The 21685-nt window shown below is 42.6% G+C and overlaps 1 protein-coding gene across 3 annotated transcripts in view; it reads right to left on the reverse strand.

Moving 5' to 3' along the window:
- The window catches only part of LOC124553859, a 47818-nt gene that overhangs the window by 11114 nt on the left and 15019 nt on the right, over positions 1-21685 (reverse strand). The window contains exons 1-2 of one of the 3 annotated variants that reach the window (XM_047127852.1): positions 12206-12241; positions 11001-11059 (exon numbers count right to left, since the gene is read on the reverse strand). In XM_047127852.1, the coding sequence (XP_046983808.1) occupies positions 11001-11059; positions 12206-12211 (65 nt within the window). In that variant the 5' untranslated portion in view covers positions 12212-12241. Of the gene's footprint in view, positions 1-11000; positions 11060-12205; positions 12500-21685 lie in introns of those variants that run through there. The other 2 variants (XR_006968154.1, XR_006968155.1) reach the window with 2 other exon arrangements.

The following is a 21685-nucleotide window of genomic DNA, read 5'->3' on the forward strand; positions in this document are numbered from 1 at the left end:
TGATGACGAACAATTTGTGATGAAGGTAGTGTGCAGTGACGAGGCACAATTTAAACTTTACAGACCCGTGGATCGGCATAACAGTGTGTACTGGGCACTGACAAATCTGCATGTTTATGTGGATAAAGCAGTCGATCTACCACGTGTGTTGTGGACTGTCATCTAGGGGCTTAGTAGGATCCTTTTTCTTTGATGCTACTGTCACCGGAGAAGTGTACCTGGAAATGTTATGCACACCAACTTTGCCAGGTATACGTGCACTTCATGAAGCTGATGAAGAGGTCTTCTACCAACATAACGGGGCACCACCACTCTACCACCTAGCCGTACGAGCTTTCCTGGATGACAATTTTCTGGGGGCACGGGATTGGACGGAAGAGGGCCCACTGAGCTCCCTCCACGGTCACCAGATCTAGCACCTACGGACTTTTCCTTGTGGGGAACTGTGAAGATAACATCTGTCGACGTAAACTATGCACGCTGGAGGAACTTTGGCAGGAGATTACAGCAATATGTGCAGCACTGTAACATTGACTGACGTTGTTGCGGCGACTGCTCGTCTTTCTGTTGTGTGTATAGCTGACAATGGTGAACATTTTGAACATTTAAAGTAACCGTGTCCTAAACTGAAAGTTGTAAAACATGTGTGATCAATTATTAAATGTAAAATACACACATAACTAATACTTTTCGTTCCTTAAAGTGTGTATAAATTTTTCTGGTGGACACTGTACAATCATGTATCTCCCATAGGAACTGTGAGATGAGATCATACTAATTACAGCATGGACTGATGTGTTCAAAGCAACCATTCTTCCAACTCTCCACATGTGAACCAAAGGCAAGAAATGCTACATGAGAGTCTCAAGTACCCTCTGCCTTTCACTTCACCATGCTTTGCTCAGTATATTAAGATATAAACAACAGTCAACGTGCATTTACATGTAATGAATTCAACTTATGATTCCATCCACATAATGTATTTTGGGAGAAAATACCTTTGTGACTTTTCTGTCGCAATGGGGGTTAAGGAACTTGAGATGTAAAACTGAACTGTAAATCAAACCATTTCACAGCTGCCATTAGCACATTTTCAAAATATTTTATCCTACTTTGCTTTCATAATCTTTTTGAAAATTAATGGAGCAATTCTTGGTGCAATCTACAGGGTTCATTTTAGCAGAGCTCGTAAAATGATGCCTTCAGCCTAGTCTCATGAGCACAGGGCAGTGTTTTTGACGCTTTGCCTCCTCTTTTCCCACCCAAAAGGAGCATAGTTTGTCACTCAGTGGTAGCTGTAAGCTGACAGAGGAGTGAGACGCCAGTGAAACACTGACAACTAACATTCATTTATTACAGTTACTGAGATTAGAAAAACTGCCAATGTCGGCAGCAAACAGCCTATATATTTAATTATCAACTAAAGCCTGGTAGCAGTAACACACAGATCTGAAGGAAAGTAATGACATTTTCATGACATACTCACTGATTCATTTTATTTTTCATCTGATATTTTGACCATGACCATACACCTTTCAGCTATCTTCCAAGTGAACTAATGGATACCGGGAAGTTGTCATCAAAAATAGGGCACACACAGTTTGAATTTAATGTGATATTTCGCTCTCTACCACAGACAGCAGCACTTTCAGGTTCAATTAAGGTTGAACAATGCTCCACACAGCTGAGCAGATTACGCCTACAGTCTACAGACATGTATGCAGTGCTGAACGTACACCCGCCTTTTACTGCACAATTAATCAGCTGTGAGAAAGTACGATCAAGACTGTTCACTACACTGTACGATAGTGTCTAAATTCCACTGTCGAGTATCATTCTGAGACTGTGACGAAGCACGCACTCTTAATTCATTTAGCAAAGGATGTTTGTTAATAGACAGGGCTGTTTCATTCTGGATGAAGCGGGGAATTTGGTCCTTTCCTCTATTAACCCGCAATAACATTGCTACAGTGCAGATCCTATCTATGCGTCAATATCCCAGCACAGTAAGAGTGACTGATGGCAGATTCAGTTTGTACAAAGCTATTTGCCATTGAATGACATATCGCCTGTGTTTAAAATAATACCTGTGACTGCTGTAGCTTCAGTGTCAGTTCAGAATATGGTCGAAATAATAGTTGGAGAAAAGGAGTTTCTTTAGTCACATGCTTGAAATACTATGAATCTGAGGGAAACTATTTGCTTATTCACAAGGGCACCAGGTATTACAAGTGTTTCTATATGAGTTAGAAAAACTGGTGACTACACAGGAGTGTGCACCATCCTAGGCTGAGCGAAGCCATTCATCATTCAGACAACCTCACAAAAACACATGTGTCAGGTTGTACTTTATCCAACAGTAATGTGTAAGGCAGTGTGTGTGTGTGTGTGTGTGTGTGTGTGTGTGTGTGTGTGAGAGAGAGAGAGAGAGAGAGAGAGAGAGAGAGAGAGAGAGAGAGAGTGTGTGTGTGCAATGTACACATCAAGGTAATGATGGACTTAAAAGTAGTTCGGAAGTGAGATTAAAATTCAGGGCAAGAGGATATCAATTATGATAATTGCTGATGGCATTGCACAATAATTACACAAACTGTTAGATGAAATAAACAGTAATAACCACACAACACGCAAAGAGTAAACCACAGAAAGGCTAAGTTGTGAGAAGCAGCAGAAATGTGATTAGTAATAGTTATCAAAATTGGGAGCAACATGGTAAATAAAGCAAAAGTATTTTGGTGCAGTTGAGTCTCAATCATTCAGAGTTCAATAGACCTAACAAAAAAGTCCAAGTACCTGAAAGTTTGATTTAAAATGGCACTTGTTTAAAAAAAAGAAAAAAACACATTTTCTTACAAATGGAAGCACATAGTAATAACTGAAACTCAAAAGAAAGTTGTCTTATCATTTCAAATGACGAACACAAAAGTTCTAAGAATACATACAAAAACATCAATCGCATTCATTTTCCACGGTGAATGAACTGTGTCAACACTAGCATTTCTTCCACAAAAAGTTTACATCTCTTTTTAAAATTGTTTGTGTGCCATAATAAACTAGCAGCTAAGCCTCAGTGTCCAGACTAACAGTGGATGGCATCGCTGTTCTAAGCATTGTAATCTTCAAGAAAATGGTAAAATTGGTAGAAGCCGACCTTGGGGAATGCCAGTTTGGATTCTGTAGAAATGCTGGAACATGTGAGGCAATACTGACCCTACTACTTGACATAGAAGATAGATTAAGGAAAGGAAAACCTATGTTTCCAGCGTTTGGAGACTTAGAGAAAGCTGTTGACAATGTTGACTAGAATACTCTGTTTCAAATTCTGAAGGTGGCAGGGAGCAAACAACTATTTACAACTTGTACGGAAACCAGATGGCAATTATAAGAGACGAGGGGCATGGAAGGGAAGCATTGGTTGGGAAGGGAGTGAGACAGGGTTGTATCCTCTCCCTGATGTTATTCAGTCTGTACATTGAACAAGCAGTAAAGGAAACAAAAGAAAAATTTAGACTAGGAATTAAAATCCAGGGAGAAGAAATAAAAACTTTTTGAGGTTTGCCAATGACATTGTAATTCTGTCAGAGACAGCAAAGGACCGTGAAAAGCAGTTGAACAGAATGGACAGTGCCTTGAAAGGAGGATATAAGATGAACATCAACAAAAGCAAAACAAGGATATTGGAATGTAGCCTAATTAGATCTGGTAATGCTGAGGGAATCAGATTAGGAAATGGTACACTTAAAATAGTAGGTGAGTTTTGCTATTTGGAGAGCAAACTAACCGATGATGGTTGAAGTAGAGAGCATATAAAATGTAGACAGGCAACGGCAAGGAAAACGTTTATGAGTAAGAGAAATTTGTCAACATCGAGTATAGATTTAAGTGTTAGGAAGTCGTTTCTGAAAGTATTTGTATGGAGTGTAGCCATGTATGGAAGTGAAACGTGGACGATAAATAGTTTAGACAAGAAGAAAATAGAAGCTTTCAAAATGTGGTGCTACAGAAGAATGCTGAAGATTAGATGGGTAGATCACATAACTAATGAGGAGGTACTGAACAGAATTGGGGAGAAGAAGAATTTGTGGCACAACTTGACAAGAAGAAGAGACCGGTTGGTAGGACACGTTCTGAGGCATCAAGGGATCACCAATTTAGTATTGGAGAGCAAAAATCATAAGAGGGAGACCAAGAGATGAATACACTAAGCAGATTCAGAAGGATGTAGGCTGCAGTAGGTACTCTGAGATGAAGAAGCTTGCACAGGATATGGCAGCATACAGAGCAGCATCAAACCAGACTCAGGACTGAAGACCACAACAACAACAACAACCGTCAAGATACATGTTTTGTCCTCCACACTGCCTAAGACAATTCAGTATGTATGCTTTGAGAGCCAGAACTTCTCACAGCATCCATCAACTTCCTCCCTGCTTATGGCCTGTTTTAGCAATCTTATGTTACAGCTTCAGAGCTGTTGACAGCCTGGATGATGGAGTCCCACTTTTCATTACTTTTCCACTCCTTATTACATGGCCTCAATGATGCATTTCTTTTCTGAAAACTGTCAGACAACTGTTTCTTTGAAGTCACTTTAACAAATGATTTATATATTCCACTGTTTAGAAGACACAGCAATGTTGCAAAGAGATGATCGACAAAACTATTATTTCAATAACTGACAATTTTAATTACCAAATGCAGATAGGGGCCAATTTCCAATTACAGCGTGCTGTGGAACATTTTGTTATGACAACCACTTCAATTTCTTGGATGTACCAAAATGTAGAATTTTTTTGATTTATTGAGGTGTTTTCAAGGGACTCTTACAAAAAGTCTGATTTGTAGATAAATCAACTTATCAACTGGCGAAGAGTTCTCAGGCTTCCAGCCGGGTGGCGGTGTCTTTAAACTGCGACGTTTCGACGAGTGACATACTCGTCATCTTCTGGCGAAGTGCCGAGACTTGGCGGATGCCGATCCCTTTATACCTGCGGCGTGCCCCCCACCACCTGGCAGCGGGAGGCTGGATCCAGAGGAGCCGGCGGGCGCGGTGGAGGGGGAAGCGGGTGCGCCGTTCGTGTCTCCGTCAGAGCATTCCGGTCGCGTCTCGTGAGCTGGACGGTTCTCGGTGCGTTCCTGGCATACTGCAGCTAATGCTGGATTCCAGGCCGTGCTCAGTTGATAACCTTCGTCCCTGTTCACAAGATTCTCGTGGACCGGTATTTCTATTGATTCTTTAATGACACTGTCCCGATAGCTTCCGGCTCGGCACAGCACCCTGGTGTTCTCGAAATCAAAGGTGTGATTTTCTTTGATGCTATATTCCGTTATAGCAAATTTCTCTATCTGTCCAAGTCGGACACACCTGGTGTGTTCCTCGCACCTTTTCGAGATGCAGCCCTGCGTTTGTCCAATGTACTGTACACCACATTCGCAGGCAATGCTGTATATACCAGATGTGTTGAGTTTGAGTGGGTCTTTAGCTGAGCCCAGCAGCTCTTTCGTCTTCGACGGTGGTTGGAAGACGGTATTTATGTTTGATTTTCTCAGTAGCCTCTTCCTGCTCTTCCTGAAATTTGTCAGCCTATCTCCTCTTGAAGGCCCTACCAATCTGTGATTCACTGTACCCGTTTTTCCAAAACACCTCTCTTAGGTGGCGTAATTCATCTGAGAGGCTTTCTTTGTCACAAATGACACACGCCCTATGTACCAAAGTGGTCAGTACTGACTGGCGATGCGCCGGATGGTGGCAGGTCTGTGTGCGTCTTCATTCTATATACTGAGTGGCCCAGCGTGCCATCCGCTTTCTTCCTGATCAGGATGTCCAGGAATGGAATACAACCATTCTCTTCTACTTCCATCGTGAAGGTGATATTCTCACATATGCCGTTTAGGTGCACTTCGAGCCTGAAACAGTGAAGCTCTTTGAATATGCACTTACGACCACCTATTTCAAGTGCAATGGAGAGCATTATGAACAAGTGGATGGAGTGGCCATGGGATCTCCCCTTGCTCCAGGGATCGCGAATCTTTATATGGAACACTTTGAAGAGGTGGCACCACAAACTGCTCACCGTAAACCCAGGCACTTCTTCCGCTATGGGGACGACACTTTCGTGATTTGGCAGAATGGCAGGCAGGCACTGGAGGAGTTTATGGACCACCTAAACAGCACACATGAGAATATCATGACAGTGTAACAGAGACATATACCATATTTACTCGAATCTAAGACTCACTTTTTTCTGGTTTTTGTAATCCAAAAAACTGCCTGCGGCTTGGAATCGAGTGCAAAGTAAGTGGAACTTCTGAACAATGTTGGTAGGTGCCGCCACAACTAACTTCTGCCGTCAAATATATGTAGCGCTACACAGGCATGCTTTGCAGCTATTTTTCTCCGCCCCGAGTTTCGACCACTGCATTTTCATACATTATCCAACGAAGTAAATACAAATTCCGTATTGTTCATCTTCGAATGTAGCAGCATTTCAATGTACTACGAAAATCCGACTGGCAAGTCTGTCTGGGATGTTTGTCAATATGGCAAACTCTATGTTCTGAATTTTTTCCTACCTGTGAGAAGAGATGGTTGCTAATAGGAACTTTTATGAATTGTGAATCACATGCAGTATTCTCTTCATAATACGAATATAAACATTTTGCCATGTATTCTTTCGTGTTTGCTGCTATCTCATTTAAATCCTGTCTGCCTAATAAACTACGAAACTAGTGTGAGACAACAGCAAACGCGGAAGAATATACATGTCATGTCATGTTTATATTCGTATTATTCTCATGCCTAATAGTGATACAGTCAGAAATGAAGCACGGCAATGGACTAGATTTTTAAATCTAAGATGGCTAATTTCTGCGCAGAATGTAATGAACAAAAGAGGCGTCTGCAGAGATTTTCAAACAGAGAAAAATTTTAGCTAAACTCTCGTTCAGAACATCATCTATCATACGCAGTCTATTATTTGGTTGTTGTTGATCATTATCAAAGAAAGCAGCAGTGTAAGTAACAACAAATAGCAGTCTCTTGCCATTGTTTCGCTAATGAGACAATTCCTCTTTTTTTTATTGTAAGCGGCGGTAGCGCGCACAAAAGCACGCCATGCTGCGAGCGGCAACAGGTCGTAAACACACATTATCAGAATGCGACAAACAATGCATGACACAGTACAATAATGCAATGATGTACACACCTATAACAAAGAGAACAGCACTTATCAGATCAAAGCAAAATTAGCAATCGATTCAAAGCAGACGAAGCACGTGAAAAAGGAAGGGTACCTGTATAAATACGGACGGAGTGCCTGACACATAGCAATGGCTACCTGGTAAAGCTTAACTGCTAAGCTTACGACTCGAACCAAACTACTGCAGCTGTATCGTCATTCATTCGACCTAAATTGTGTCTCATATTACAATGGAACAACTTTGTTTCGATTTGGAGGTGCAGCCTAAAACTTTTCTCTCCCCTTGAATTTTGAGTCTCAAATTTCAGGTGCGGCTTAGATTCGGGAAAATTTTTTGTCCTTGATTTCGAGTCTCATTTTTCAGGTGCGGCTTAGATTCGAGTGCGGCTTAGATTCGAGTAAATACGGTATATCATATATACTTAAATATCTCATGAAAATACCTTCTCTGAGTTTTAGGCCATTTTCAGTAGTAGAAAAGAAATTGCCCATTTTCAGTAATTGTTTCATTATTGACTTCACACAAAGAACTAACTGATAGCACAATAGTAACTATATAATGGCTGCTAAGCTGTAAGGCTCGTGCATTATTGTTGTTGGAGTGGAGAGACGCAAAGAACTGGCAGTATGAAGTCCTCCAATTTCTGCCATTTACAATAATACAGCACAGACATTTTAATTTGGTCGATTTCAAACAGGACTGCACAGGATGTGAGGCAAGTGTTTCTAGGAAGAGGAGTGCTATAGAGGAAGCACGTTTTGTAACTAATGTCAACCCTCTATTCTCAGGATGAGTTGTAGGTAGCACTCATAATGCATTCAGAATTCCTTCATTATCCCATTAAAAAAAATTTTTAAGGGTTGTTGGAATGAGGCAGTACCATTTATTTCAATGACTCATTAGTTCATGCTTTAACAAAACACGTACAAAAGCTAAATATTTTAGCTTGCATCATTTTAAAAATAAAACAACTGTCCAAAGAAAGTTTTCTTTTATTCTAAAGTTTAGTTAGACACTGATATTGTTGTTGTTGATGATGATGATGATGATGATGATGATGATGATGATGATGGGGTGGGCAGGGTCTCCAAAATGATGGGAACCACTGCTTTAGAGGTTCAAGGAACAGTCAACACTGAATGGTACATGACAATTTGTTTGCCTCAGTTATCAACAAAATCAGGAAAACTTATACTGTCACCTCCCTCATTTTTAGTGTCAGCAGTCACACAGCACATCAAACAATTGATTATTTGATGGAGAAAAACATTGAATTAATGCCTCATTGCCCATGTTCACCTAATTTATGGCCTAGTGACATTTGTTCCTCATTTAAAAAGGTGTGTGGACAGCTATGTTCCTCAACTCTAGCAGTTGCCATATTCTTCCAAAACAGGTACCAGCAACAACACAGAAGAAATGTTTCCAGAATCGGTTCCAACATTAGCGAATGTTTAGAGAAGCCATAAACCATTGTCCCAAGACAGTTATTTCCTTGCTTCTGTGAACACTCAAAAGGTAATTCTCATAGTTTGTAACCTAGCATTTGTAGTATTTAAAACAGCGTACTGTATGCTGGTGGTGACCCTACTCTATGCATCATTTCAGACATCTGATGATCATATAGATCACAACTGGCTATAAAATGAAAGCACATTTATGAAATCAATGACAGTTTTAAATTTAACAAATTTTAAATAATGGACTGCTGTGTCCTTTACTATGATTGTGCCGTATTTCACCCTGTGAGTACTGCCGTTCTAACAATGTTTTTTCACCTTGCATGTAGGGTGACTGGCAACATTACCCCTAGCTTATCAGCACAAATTCACCCACTGGCAACTATTGTTCCTTACGTCTACTTCTTTCCCGTCTCTCCCCAGATCCTCAAACTTCAAACCACACTACACGGACAAATTTCAGGCTAATAAAGAGTACCCCTCAACTCCAATACAACTTCACATTCAGTCACCTCTGTAGTATTTCCCATGATGGATGGGGGCAACAAGCAGGCACAAAGCACTATGTAGTAGTCTTTCTTGTACATGTTGAGTACCATGAATTAAGATTCAAGTTTATAGTGTAAACTTTGGTTAAATTCCTTGTAAAACATCCAATGCCTCACACTGCCTCCACAAAAGTCTGGTGGTTACACCAAAACTTTTATGCCTTTGATCAATTAGATTGTATCATAGATTTCTAGTACAAATTGAACTTCAGTACCAGTAATTTCACATTTTAGCCTGTTGTAGAAAACCTGATACAAACTTGACATGCTACGGTCTGCATATCACATACCACTACAGCCACCTCTTCCCTTCACCCACACTACCTTTACTTCTTGCCAACAGATCAAAGTGACATCCATAGCCTACAGAATGGTATCGATGTCTGCTCCACTAAACTAACTTCCACTAAAATCTCTTTACACCAGACTGGTTCTCAAACCCTTATTACCTGCCCTAACCATTAGATTACACTATCTCATTTCTAGGTCTGAATCAAGTGTGGACTGTCACTGATTGATTTATACATCTACATACGTACTCTGCATACTACAACAAGCACTGCTGATGGTACTTAGCACAGTACCACACGTCTCATTTGAATCACATACAGAACACAGGAATATTGACTGCTTTAACACCTCTAGTCACATGGCAGTTAGTCTGATGTCTTTCTCAAAATACTTATGCGAGTAAAGTGTAGTGGCCTGGAGAATATGCCTCGCCTGAAGCTGGTTCTTGAAAGTGTGTAAGGATAACTTCTATATCTTTAAGTATCTGGTTTTTCAACATTACAGTGACACACTCTCCCAAGCGGCAGTAAATGTGTGACCATTCACACCGCCCATGTTAGACGTATTTGGTATAGATCTCTCGCACTCTAGGAATATTCTGTGATGGGTAGCAAAAATGTTATTTCAACCCATCTCCTTTGTCAGCTGGTTGCATTTTCTCAGGATAATAACAAAGAACTAAAGTCTGCCTTCTGCTTCAGACTGAGGCTATACGATTGTTCCACGTCACCCCTATCAGTTGTAACACCAGGGTATTTGTACAAGTATCCTCTTATTGACTTTCTTGGTTGCTGGATAATCAATTTTTATTTACACTTAATGATTGAATATAATAGAGGGAAACATTCCACGTGGGAAAAATATACCTAAAGACACAGATGATGTGACTTACCGAACGAAAGTGCTGGCAGGTCGATAGACACACAAACAAACAAACACAAACATACACACAAAATTCAAGCTTTCGCAACAAACTGTTGCCTCGTCAGGAAAGAGGGAAGGAGAGGGAAAGACGAAAGGATGCAGGATTTAAGGGAGAGGGTAAGGAGTCATTTCAATCCCGGGAGCGGAAAGACTTACCTTAGGGGGAAAAAAGGACAGGTATACACTCGCGTGCACACACACACACATATCCATCCGCACATACACAGACACAAGCAGACATTTGTAAAGGCAAAGAGTTTGGCCCAAACTTAAAACCCGCATCCTTTCGTCTTTCCCTCTCCTTCCCTCTTTCCTGATTAGGCAACAGTTTGTTGCGAAAGCTTGAATTTTGTGTGTATGCGTTTGTTTGTGTGTCTATCGACCTGCCAGCACTTTCGTTCGGTAAGTCACATCATCTGTGTTTTTAGATATATTTATTTACACTTATATTCATAAATTGAGACCAATATGTCCTGAGCAGCAGTAAGCACGAAAGGTTAAACCAGTTTCATGCACTGGAAAGAAATGTACAGCTGTAAGCTGGTGCTTATCACGTAACTTTCAAATGACAACACACCTTGTCTGCAAAATGAAGCGAATCCCAGTCACTGGCAGCACCACATCAATGTCACAATCCTGCAACAAATAAGAATATCTCAGTACCTCTAACAACCAAAAATTAAATACTGTGTACTTCAAGAAAAACACAAATTAGATGTTTAACATATCTGAACTACTAAAGTGCTACGTACAGTGTGAAAAATTTAAAAAGGGGCCAAGATTTATTTTTCCTGAATGTAAACTAAACTGTGTGCCTCAGGTGACAATTCACGTTTAGTTTTTCCTGGCAAAGAATTCTGATCAAATTATTGTGCCAAAATAGAGGTGAAAGTCAATTTCACAGGGTCGTCCCACCTGTTTATGTGACGTGACACTGGTGTGCCACTAAATTTTCCCTTCTAGAAGTGTTTCCCTCTGGCTCTGCATGCAACAGACTTCCACAAATGCATACCATTTGCTGATTTAGCACATCACTAGAAAAGTTACACTGCTTTCCTCAGACAATAATTAAAATCGTACTGAAAGGTGGCCACAAAAATTGATTCCCATGAGGATAGTAAACATACTTCAAACAATCACAGATGAACAGTTAGCAGGTGTCAGTATCAATCATCATAATATTTACACAATTATAACAGGAGACACCCTACTGTCCAGAAGACATTGGCAGCCACAGAAGATATAGACACAACAAGCGTTATGAAAGGATAACTGTGAACCAGGAAGACAAAAAACTAAAAGCCAAACTTCAGTCAACATTCAAATGTACAACCGGTGATAAAATCTTCTGTTTGGATTACTCCAAGTGAGAGTATATACAACTTGGCAGATTAAAATTTTGGGAAATGTTAAATACATATTAAAGGTGCAAAAATGTCTCTCACGGTTGCATACAAATCGGCAAGTGTTAATTAAAACACCTATACGGGGCAAGTCAGAAGTCCTTGGACACCTTCATAAGTTGGAAGATTAAAGGAAAAATTGAAATGTGATGATGAGAACATAGGTTTGATGTGGAGCCGCAACTTTTTGAGTGAATGTCATTCGTGGCCGCCATCTTGAAATCCGCGATTTTGGATTAAAGTCATTTTTTTAAAATGGGAAGGACGTCTATGACACATCAAACAACACTCGCTTGAGCTCTGGAATTTAATGGTCTAATTTGTTTTTGTCTATCTTGTACAGTTTAGAGGTTATTAATGTTCAAAGTTGGGGAATTACCTTCATACCGACTGCTACAACACATGTTCTACGTGTTGTCCATCCCGTGCAATGCACAACTGTAGTCGCCGCAATTTGGTCACAGGCGTGTTGTATGCGTTCCTCCAGGTGTCTCAAATCACGGATGCTCTCAGCATACACTATCTGCTTAAGATGTCCCCATAGATAAAAATCGAGGGGCGTTAAGTCAGGGGATCTGGGCGGCCACTCCACGGGACCACGGCAACCGACTCACTTCCCTGGCAGCCGTTCCTCCGACAACTCACGGACACTGATGCCACAGTGCGGAGGGGCTCCATCGTGCTGAAAATAAGATGGGAAAATGCTGTCAGCATTCAGTGTGGAAGGGAACACGAGGTCCTGCAGCAGCATCAGATACTGTGGTGCAGTTAAGGTGTTGTGAATGAAAAATGGCCCAATGATGCGGGTGTCCCATATGCCAAACCGCACCGTCACCTTCACTGGACTGTTCTCGAATTGGGGCAATTTTCTAATTTCATAATAATCTAAAGAGACGAAAATGTGTAAGTAGCCCGGGAAGCTCTATATGTGGATAGTATTTTGTGAGATACCATTTTGGTCTATGACACATTTCCACCAATCAAAATGTCAAGCTGTTGGTTAAGTATATTTCTTTTTAAGACTTGTGTAAAGGACAAATGTATAATGCATTTTAAACTCAAATATTGCTCTCATATGTAGCAACAACTACCCATGGATTGCCAATAATATATGGTTTTCTGGAAGTTATAACTCATATGTATAAATATGTAGTTGGACTTTGAAACTTTTTAGGTTTACTGGAATTTCTACTTTAAATATACATGTTCACTGAAAACAAGTTCTGGTATTCAAATACATACCCCCAGAGGCAAAAAAGTGTTGTTTCCATTTTATTTTATAGCCAATTTAAATCTGCAGGAACAAACAAAATACAAGAAGACAGCAAAAGGTTATGTTCATATTTGAGTATAGTGTGTTTGTACATTCCTTCAGTGAAATAATATTGCAGAGTGTATATGCAGACAAGGAAAAAAATTCTCGGATTCCCCAGTTAAAAATACACTTTCTCCCGCAGGAAAACACACTTTTTCCGTGTTATTAAGTGACAGTATATTTTCCCTCAGAACTGTAAAACTTATCAATCATTTGAATGGTTATGCTTTTATACAGGGCATAGAATTTCCCGGCACTTTAGAAACCTAAACTCAGGGAAGAAATCTCCTTTTGGAAAGATTTTTGATGTGCTGCAACATGAATGCTGCATATTTTCGCATTACGAAAGTATTAATTCGAATTCCATCTAACACTGCATGTTACTTTCCGAACCATTGTAATCGAGATTACGATGTTCTTTTGTAAGCCAGTCATAGCTCATCTCACACGATCCCGCCAGCCGATGACAGCGGATATTCAGACCACAGGACAAGTGATGTAGTCAACTAATAGCAACATCACTGTTAAGTAGCGTGGATACACAAATTAATATACATAGTGTTGCTACAAGAAAAGCAAAGCTTTCACATATAATACTCGCCTCTATGGTTAATAAGCTGCAAGAGAAGCTAAGCTTTCACATTCAATGTTGATATTTTTTTCGCGTGTTATACTTTAAAATATATCATACAAATGTGCCAGTAAAATTTTTATCCGAGTTCAGTGACTTTTCCTCAAAGTTTTCTACAAATAAATTAGCTACCGCAAAGGAGAGAGAGAGAGAGAGAGCCACACGAACCATCACATGTTGCCACAGGCCACGCGGCTTACGATTCATTCAGAAATCAAATTACAGAATGTGTTCAAAAATCAACAGGGATGCGCATCAAACTCATACGAGTATTCTATAGACCAACAGGTTCTGAATGCTAGGTGCTTTGTGAAACACAGTTTTTTCTCATCAAGAATATGAATTTGCCCCCCTTCCCCATCCCTCAGATCCGGCCCTGATGTGCATGCGTGAATCTGGCAGCTTGGGCGCAGCAGTAAAATTTTTCCCGGTTGCATGTAGCTGCTTGTTGCGACTGCTTACACAGCCAACAGCCACATTTCTGCAGTCAGAAATGGGAGAAGGTACTACTCATACGCCACTCAACAGTGTATGTGCATGAGCCCGCTCGTAACTGCTAAAACGAATCTAATGTAAACACTTGTGATGCCACGCTCATCGGAGGCAATTTGTTGTTATGAAGCATTGCATAAAATTTAACTGAAAACCAAAACAACAAAAAATTGCAGAAATTCTAAAAATTTCCCAGGTTTTTCCCGGATGAGAGAATATCCAGGTTTTTCCCGGATCTCCCGGTTGTCCCGGGTCGTATACACCATGTATTAGTAGTAATAGTTTTTCTGCAATTGGCTTAACTGCAACACCTCTGGGACAAATTTAATGTTCGGGCAGCTGGCTGCACATTAAGAAATAATTTTCATTCCAACTTCGATTAGACATTTTCTGAAGTTAAAATTACTCTGCTCAGCAACATTAATGTAACCACTTGCCAAAAGCCTGAATAACCACTTTCTGCACTAGAGATGGGTCGTTCGCCAACTAATGGGTCCGAAGGAATGGTTCACCAGATGAACAGAACAAGCGATGAACGAATTCTAAGGAACCGACTTTCACAGTTCACTTCAGTCGTGACTTTCTACTTATAGCTTCCGAGAAATGGAAATTGTCAGTCTTATTCGTGCAATGGCACATCAGCCGGTCTCGTTCCAGGCTCAGTCCTATTCCCACCTGTCTCGGTCTAGGCCGCAGCTTTCTACTTACAGTTCCAGGGAACAGGAAACAGTCGGTCTCCTTCCCATACGGCACATCAGCTGGTCTCGTTCCAGCCTCGGTCCCTTCCCGTCTGTCTGTCTCACTCGGCCGGACTCTTCCTTCTTCACGTGGCCACTCGTCGCAGTGCCATTGCCGACTGCTTACAGTTAGTTCAGTACCGAGCTGTGTGTTTCGTTCACTTCCCACACCAATTCTAGATCTGCTTCAAACCTTTTTTGAACTCTGAACTTCTGGTTCTTTTCGTATTCTATTCAGTGTTCGCAACCGGTAATTAAAATGTATTTTATAATTATGTAAATTACATAAAAATTACTTGGTGTGTAATATATCCATCTTTCCAGGTAACAAAATGGCTTATCAGCTTACTTCACTATTTCGATAAACAGCATAAGAAATACTTGTGAAAGGGCAAGATTTGTTGTTTTACACATGCAAAGGACGTTGGCACGGCACACACGAGTGGCCATTTTCCGTCTTTTTTTGATCCGAGGTAAAAGACCGGGCAGACAAAGCCCGCACTTTGTAATCGACTGTACGGTGTCCCATTTTGTAAAGAGAATATGATAACTTCTACTATGTTATTTTAGTGGTAGAGGGTGGCGCAAGGAGAATCGACCCCGAGTATTAGACTGCTCACTATCTCCCACCAATCGTCATCTATTGTTCCGAAGTTGTTTGCATTAGTTTATTTGTTATTTCTTCACTGCCTAATTATTACACATTTATCTATTCTGCACATAGCCGTCAACAAATCGTGCGTAACTGGCAAGCATTCTGTATTCGGGGCCTGTTTTCCGTGCACCACCTTATATTATTTCACTGCAATCAGCTACATAATGCTACAGTTGGCTAAACGAGACGTTTTTGCAGAATCACGACAATTACAAGTGTGTGAGAATTCTGTTATGAATAAAAACTCTGGACTCCAGGGGAGGGGAGGGGAGGGGAGGAGAGGGGTGGGGAGGAGAGGGGAGGGGGGGGGGGGGGAAGGCAAGTGCCCCCTCTTGGCGCCTTCCATCTTCAGTCACCTACACTACTAATTTTCAGTTTTTCATAAGAACCATATACCGAGCCCAATGAACGGTTCCCAGAAAAGAGCTACCACCAGTGAACTGGTTCCCGAGGATGAACGACTTTGCCCATCAGTATTCTGCACCACGGTCTACTGCAAGACAAGCAGCAGAGAGTATGAGATTCTGGAAGGTACTGACGAACACCGAGCGTGCCGACTGCAGTGATGCGGCCAGCCATGCTAGATTTTTCGGTCGAGAATCCACGACACAGACAACCCGATCGAGACGGTCCCAAGTGTCCTCGACTGGTTTAAAGCCGGGAGTTCAGTGGACAGGTAAATTCCACACGTGTACACTGTAAGCCGTGTGTGACATTGCACCGTTCTGCTGGCAGATGCCATCACACTGAGGAAAAACAAACTGCATGTAGTGATGGACCTGATCTCCAAGGATGGATACACTCTCGTGTTGATCCACTGTGCTTTCCAGAATGCTAAAATCACCCAGCGAATGCAAAAAAAATCTCCAGACCGTAATGTCCCTTCCTCTGGCCAGTCCATTCCTATCGTTATTGCCAGGTGTTTGCTTCCAAATGTTTCACGCAGTATATACCGAAGGCCATCTAGCCGACAGAGTGTAAAACGGGATACGGAGTGTAAAACAGGGTTCATCTGAAAGGGCACCTGTTGCTACTCAGTGGATGTCCAGTTATATTATTGGCATACGAGTTCCAGCTTTCGTCACCGACGAACAGCTGTCGGCACCGGTGTGTGGACCAGTTGCCTGCTGCGGAGGCCGGTACACGGCAACGTTCACTAAATGGTCAAAGAGGAGACAGCTGTCGGTAGCCGCTTCATTCATTTGGGCAGACAGTTGGTTTGGTTTTGGTTTTGTTTTGCTTTAGGGTGCAAAATCCAACTGGGGTCATACACGGCATAGTCAAAACTATAAAATAAGACGACAGAGAGGAGTTAAAAAAATGACTGTGTGTCAGTCCCAACTGACGCAATAGAAAACAGCTAAAAACAGGGGTGTGGAAAAAGGGCTAAAAAAGACACCGTACGGAAATGGAGGTCCGAAACTAAAATTTAAATGGTCTCCGTCATACTGCTTCAGCGGATAAAAAGTAAAATGCGGTCGACAGCCCGTGCGTCATTTGCTAAAATGGCCGGTAACTCAGATGGCAAACTGAAATGGGAACAAACGTTTAAAAAATGGGCATTCCGTTAGGAAGTGCCAGACAGTTAAAACTCGGGCACAACGTGTAAAAAGTGGTGGGGTAGCACCCCTTATTAAATGACGGTGGCTAAAAAGGTGGTGCCCAAAACGCAGCCCAGTTTAAATGACCTCCTACCGCCAGGAGTACCAAGAGGAAGTCGTCCGAGCCACTGGGACGGGCTTACTGAGCCAGAGTTTATTCCGGTGAAGGGAAGACACTGGTGATACCAAACGAACACAACCTCCTGACAGACGGCAATACAGATTATCGTAGGGAACACAGGAACTAACAGGCTGAGGTATGACGCAGCAGTGTCAGCAGCCTCATTTCCTGGCAGACTGTCACAACCAGGAACTCACACAAACATCACAGTGGTTCCACCAAGAGTGAGCAAGTGAAAGTTTTCCCCTGTATCCGCTGCACTAAGGGACGAACAGCGTGCAGCGCACAGACTTTGGAGGCCCTGAGAGTATCTGAGCAGAGGACACGACTGAAAAGTTTGGGTCGCCAGCTTTTTTTTTTATTTTTTTTTTTTTTTTGCGCACAACTACAGTGGTCATTAGCACCCAGACTAAATTATGAATGCACTGCGAGGCACAATGTTAAAACAGCAACTGAAAAGGACAACACTATAAAAGGCACATTAACAGGCAACGGATTAAAAGAAAACAGCATAATCAAATGTCCTTAGACAGGTTTGTCAAGTGGATAAAACGAAGAAAGCGAGCAGCTGCTCCTGGGCCATCCGCTAAAATTGCATCCAGAGTACACGGCAGGCCAAGACCAATGCGCATTGACCATCAGCACTTGCCCACACGGGCAGAACGGCGCAGCCATCAGCAAACGGCAGTGGCCGAACCGGCAGTGTCCAATCCGTAACCGGGCCAGAACGACCTCCTCCCGCCGATAAGGGCGCGAAGAGGTCGTCCGAGCCGTGGAGAGAGGTTTCAAGGCCCCAAACTCGTTTTCATGAAGTGTAGACCAATCAGCAAGCCAGAGCGATAAAATGCGCTGACAAATGACTCTGCTAAAATCAGACGAAGGCACACGACAAGAAGCTGTCCGAGGCCGGAGGACCACAGCCTTGGCCGCGTATCTGCAGCTTCGTTCCCGGGGATACCGACACGGCCGGGAACCCACACAAAGGTAACCGGAGAACCGTCATCCGCCAGCTGCCGAAGAGAGCGTCGGATCCAGTGCATGAAAGGGTGAACCACTGAGGCTCCGGATGGCACTCGGGGAATCGGAGCATACGACATAAGCAGAACTTCGGTGGCAGTGGATGTAAAGAACAGCCCGATAGAGGGCAAATAGCTCAGCTGTGAAGACTGATCACTTGCCACGGAGCCGGTATTTGAAAATGTGTGGCCCGACAATAAAAGAACACCCGACACCGTCTTTGGTCTTAGAGACATCTGTATTAATGAAGATCACATTAACGAACTTTGAACAAAGTTCGACAAACTGCGAACGGTATACTGAAGCTGGGGTAACCTCCTTTGGGAGCGAGCCGAGGTCAAGGTAAACGCGAACCTGAGCCCGGAGCCAAGGTGGCGTTCGGCTCTCGCCCACTCTAAAGGTTGCAGGGAGTGAAAAATCAAGGTGCCGAAAAAGGCAACAACGGCGAACTCCAGGGAGTTGCGCCAGATGTACAGTGTGGCCTGATACAGGGTGAAGAGCTCGGCTGTAAATACTGAACAGTGTGCCGGAAACCAATATCTACAGAGACGGCTGCCAATGATGCAGGCTGGCAGACAGTTGCTCAACAGTTGCACTTCTATGCACACATAGTCACCCTCGCAGCTGTCACTCATCCCTATCCCTGTCATCTGTAACTCACAGTGCACAACAGCTGCCTCGGCGCCGGTTTTATACAGTGCCATTTTGGCGCGCATGCTGGCACACAAACAGTCTACAAAATTAACTGTTTCAGAAATACTTCCACCCTTGGCCCAAAAGCCAATGATTGGCCCTTCTGAAAGTTAGATAAATCACCCCGTTTCTGCATTACAACTACTACTGCAGCATTTTGCGTGTCCCTCGACACGCTTCGTATACCCTCCACTGCTAGTGCTGCTGCTGCTTTCTGTGGTTATTGCATGCTGATGCTGAATATATGCAGGTGGTCATATTAATGTGACTTGACAGTGGTACTCAGATAAATGAGAGTTGGTGAGTTCTAGTGTTTTCGATTAGTACAAAACGTACTGCACTCGTCAAACATGATGTAATAAAAATATGACTGATTTATTATAACAACATACAGCAATTATCCCTCATGGGTTCATAATGTCTGACATACTATGATCATACAAACCCACAGGGCACTTCAGGTACCACATTTTTCAAACTCCGTAAGACACGAAATTTAAAAGGAGGTGTGACAATATTACAAAAAGGACAATCTGCTACTCGTCATATAGAGGAGATGTCGAGTCACAGACAAGCACAACAAAAATACTGCTAAACATGTGAACTTTCAGCCAAAATGCCACCTCCTGAAGACGACACGACACAGGAACCCACACGCAGTCACGCACGGGTGGCATACACACGCACATTATCTCTGGCTCTGGCTACTGTGACTGAACTGCAGAGAACTGTGCCTAATGGGAGAAATGATCTAGCATGGGTGGTGGGTAAGTAAGAGACTGGGACAGGGAGGGGGTGGAATACCAGGATATGAGGGGTGGAGGTGGTTGTGCTGCTTGTGAAAATGTAAGGACATGGTGAGGACAGGGTAGGGCTACTAGGTACAGCCAGGAGGTTTGGGTGGGTTGGGGGGGGGGGGGCAGAGGAGGAAAAAAGTAGGAAAAAGTAGGAGGAGGAAATAAGTAGGAGGAGGAGGGAATAAGTAGGAGGAGGAGGAAAAAAGTAGGAGGAGGAGGAAAAAAGTAGGAGGAGGAGGAAAAAAGTAGGAGGAGGAGGAAAAAAGTAGGAGGAGGAGGAAAAAAGTAGGAGGAGGAGGAAAAAAGTAGGAGGAGGAGGAAAAAAGTAGGAGGAGGAGGAAAAAAGTAGGAGGAGGAGGAAAAAAGTAGGAGGAGGAGGAAAAAAGTAGGAGGAGGAGGAAAAAAGTAGGAGGAGGAGGAAAAAAGTAGGAGGAGGAGGAAAAAAGTAGGAGGAGGAGGAAAAAAGTAGGAGGAGGAGGAAAAAAGTAGGAGGAGGAGGAAAAAAGTAGGAGGAGGAGGAAAAAAGTAGGAGGAGGAGGAAAAAAGTAGGAGGAGGAGGAAAAAAGTAGGAGGAGGAGGAAAAAAGTAGGAGGAGGAGGAAAAAAGTAGGAGGAGGAGGAAAAAAGTAGGAGGAGGAGGAAAAAAGTAGGAGGAGGAGGAAAAAAGTAGGAGGAGGAGGAAAAAAGTAGGAGGAGGAGGAAAAAAGTAGGAGGAGGAGGAAAAAAGTAGGAGGAGGAGGAAAAAAGTAGGAGGAGGAGGGAAAAAGTAGGAGGAGGAGGAAAAAAGTAGGAGGAGGAGGAAAAAAGTAGGAGGAGGAGGAAAAAAGTAGGAGGAGGAGGAAAAAAGTAGGAGGAGGAGGAAAAAAGTAGGAGGAGGAGGAAAAAAGTAGGAGGAGGAGGAAAAAAGTAGGAGGAGGAGGGAAAAAGTAGGAGGAGGAGGGAAAAAGTAGGAGGAGGAGGAAAAAAGTAGGAGGAGGAGGAAAAAAGTAGGAGGAGGAGGGAAAAAGTAGGAGGAGGAGGAAAAAAGTAGGAGGAGGAGGAAAAAAGTAGGAGGAGGAGGAAAAAAGTAGGAGGAGGAGGAAAAAAGTAGGAGGAGGAGGAAAAAAGTAGGAGGAGGAGGAAAAAAGTAGGAGGAGGAGGAAAAAAGTAGGAGGAGGAGGAAAAAAGTAGGAGGAGGAGGAAAAAAGTAGGAGGAGGAGGAAAAAAGTAGGAGGAGGAGGAAAAAAGTAGGAGGAGGAGGAAAAAAGTAGGAGGAGGAGGAAAAAAGTAGGAGGAGGAGGAAAAAAGTAGGAGGAGGAGGAAAAAAGTAGGAGGAGGAGGAAAAAAGTAGGAGGAGGAGGAGGAGGAAAAAAGTAGGAGGAGGAGGAGGAAAAAAGTAGGAGGAGGAGGAGGAAAAAAGTAGGAGGAGGAGGAGGAAAAAAGTAGGAGGAGGAGGAAAAAAGTAGGAGGAGGAGGAAAAAAGTAGGAGGAGGAGGAAAAAAGTAGGAGGAGGAGGAAAAAAGTAGGAGGAAAAAAGTAGGAGGAGGAAAAAAGATAGTGTGTGCATTGGTGGAACAGAAAGCTCTGTAGTGCTGGAGTGGGAACAGGGTAATGGGTAGGAAGATGAATGACAGAGACTATCAAAAATTGAGGCCGGGGTGGGCGGGGGGGGGGGGGGGGGGGCGGTTGGAGCCGTACAGGAATGTAGGATACATTGTAGTCACAATGATTGATTGAGGAGCTTCTGGGACTAAACAATGAGGTCATCAGTCCAGCAACTCAAAAGTTACCTGTGTAAAATAGAGCCATCTGTGAAAAGTGG

Source organism: Schistocerca americana, chromosome 11 (genome assembly GCF_021461395.2).
Source record: "Schistocerca americana isolate TAMUIC-IGC-003095 chromosome 11, iqSchAmer2.1, whole genome shotgun sequence".
Taxonomy (NCBI): Eukaryota; Metazoa; Arthropoda; class Insecta; order Orthoptera; family Acrididae; genus Schistocerca; species Schistocerca americana.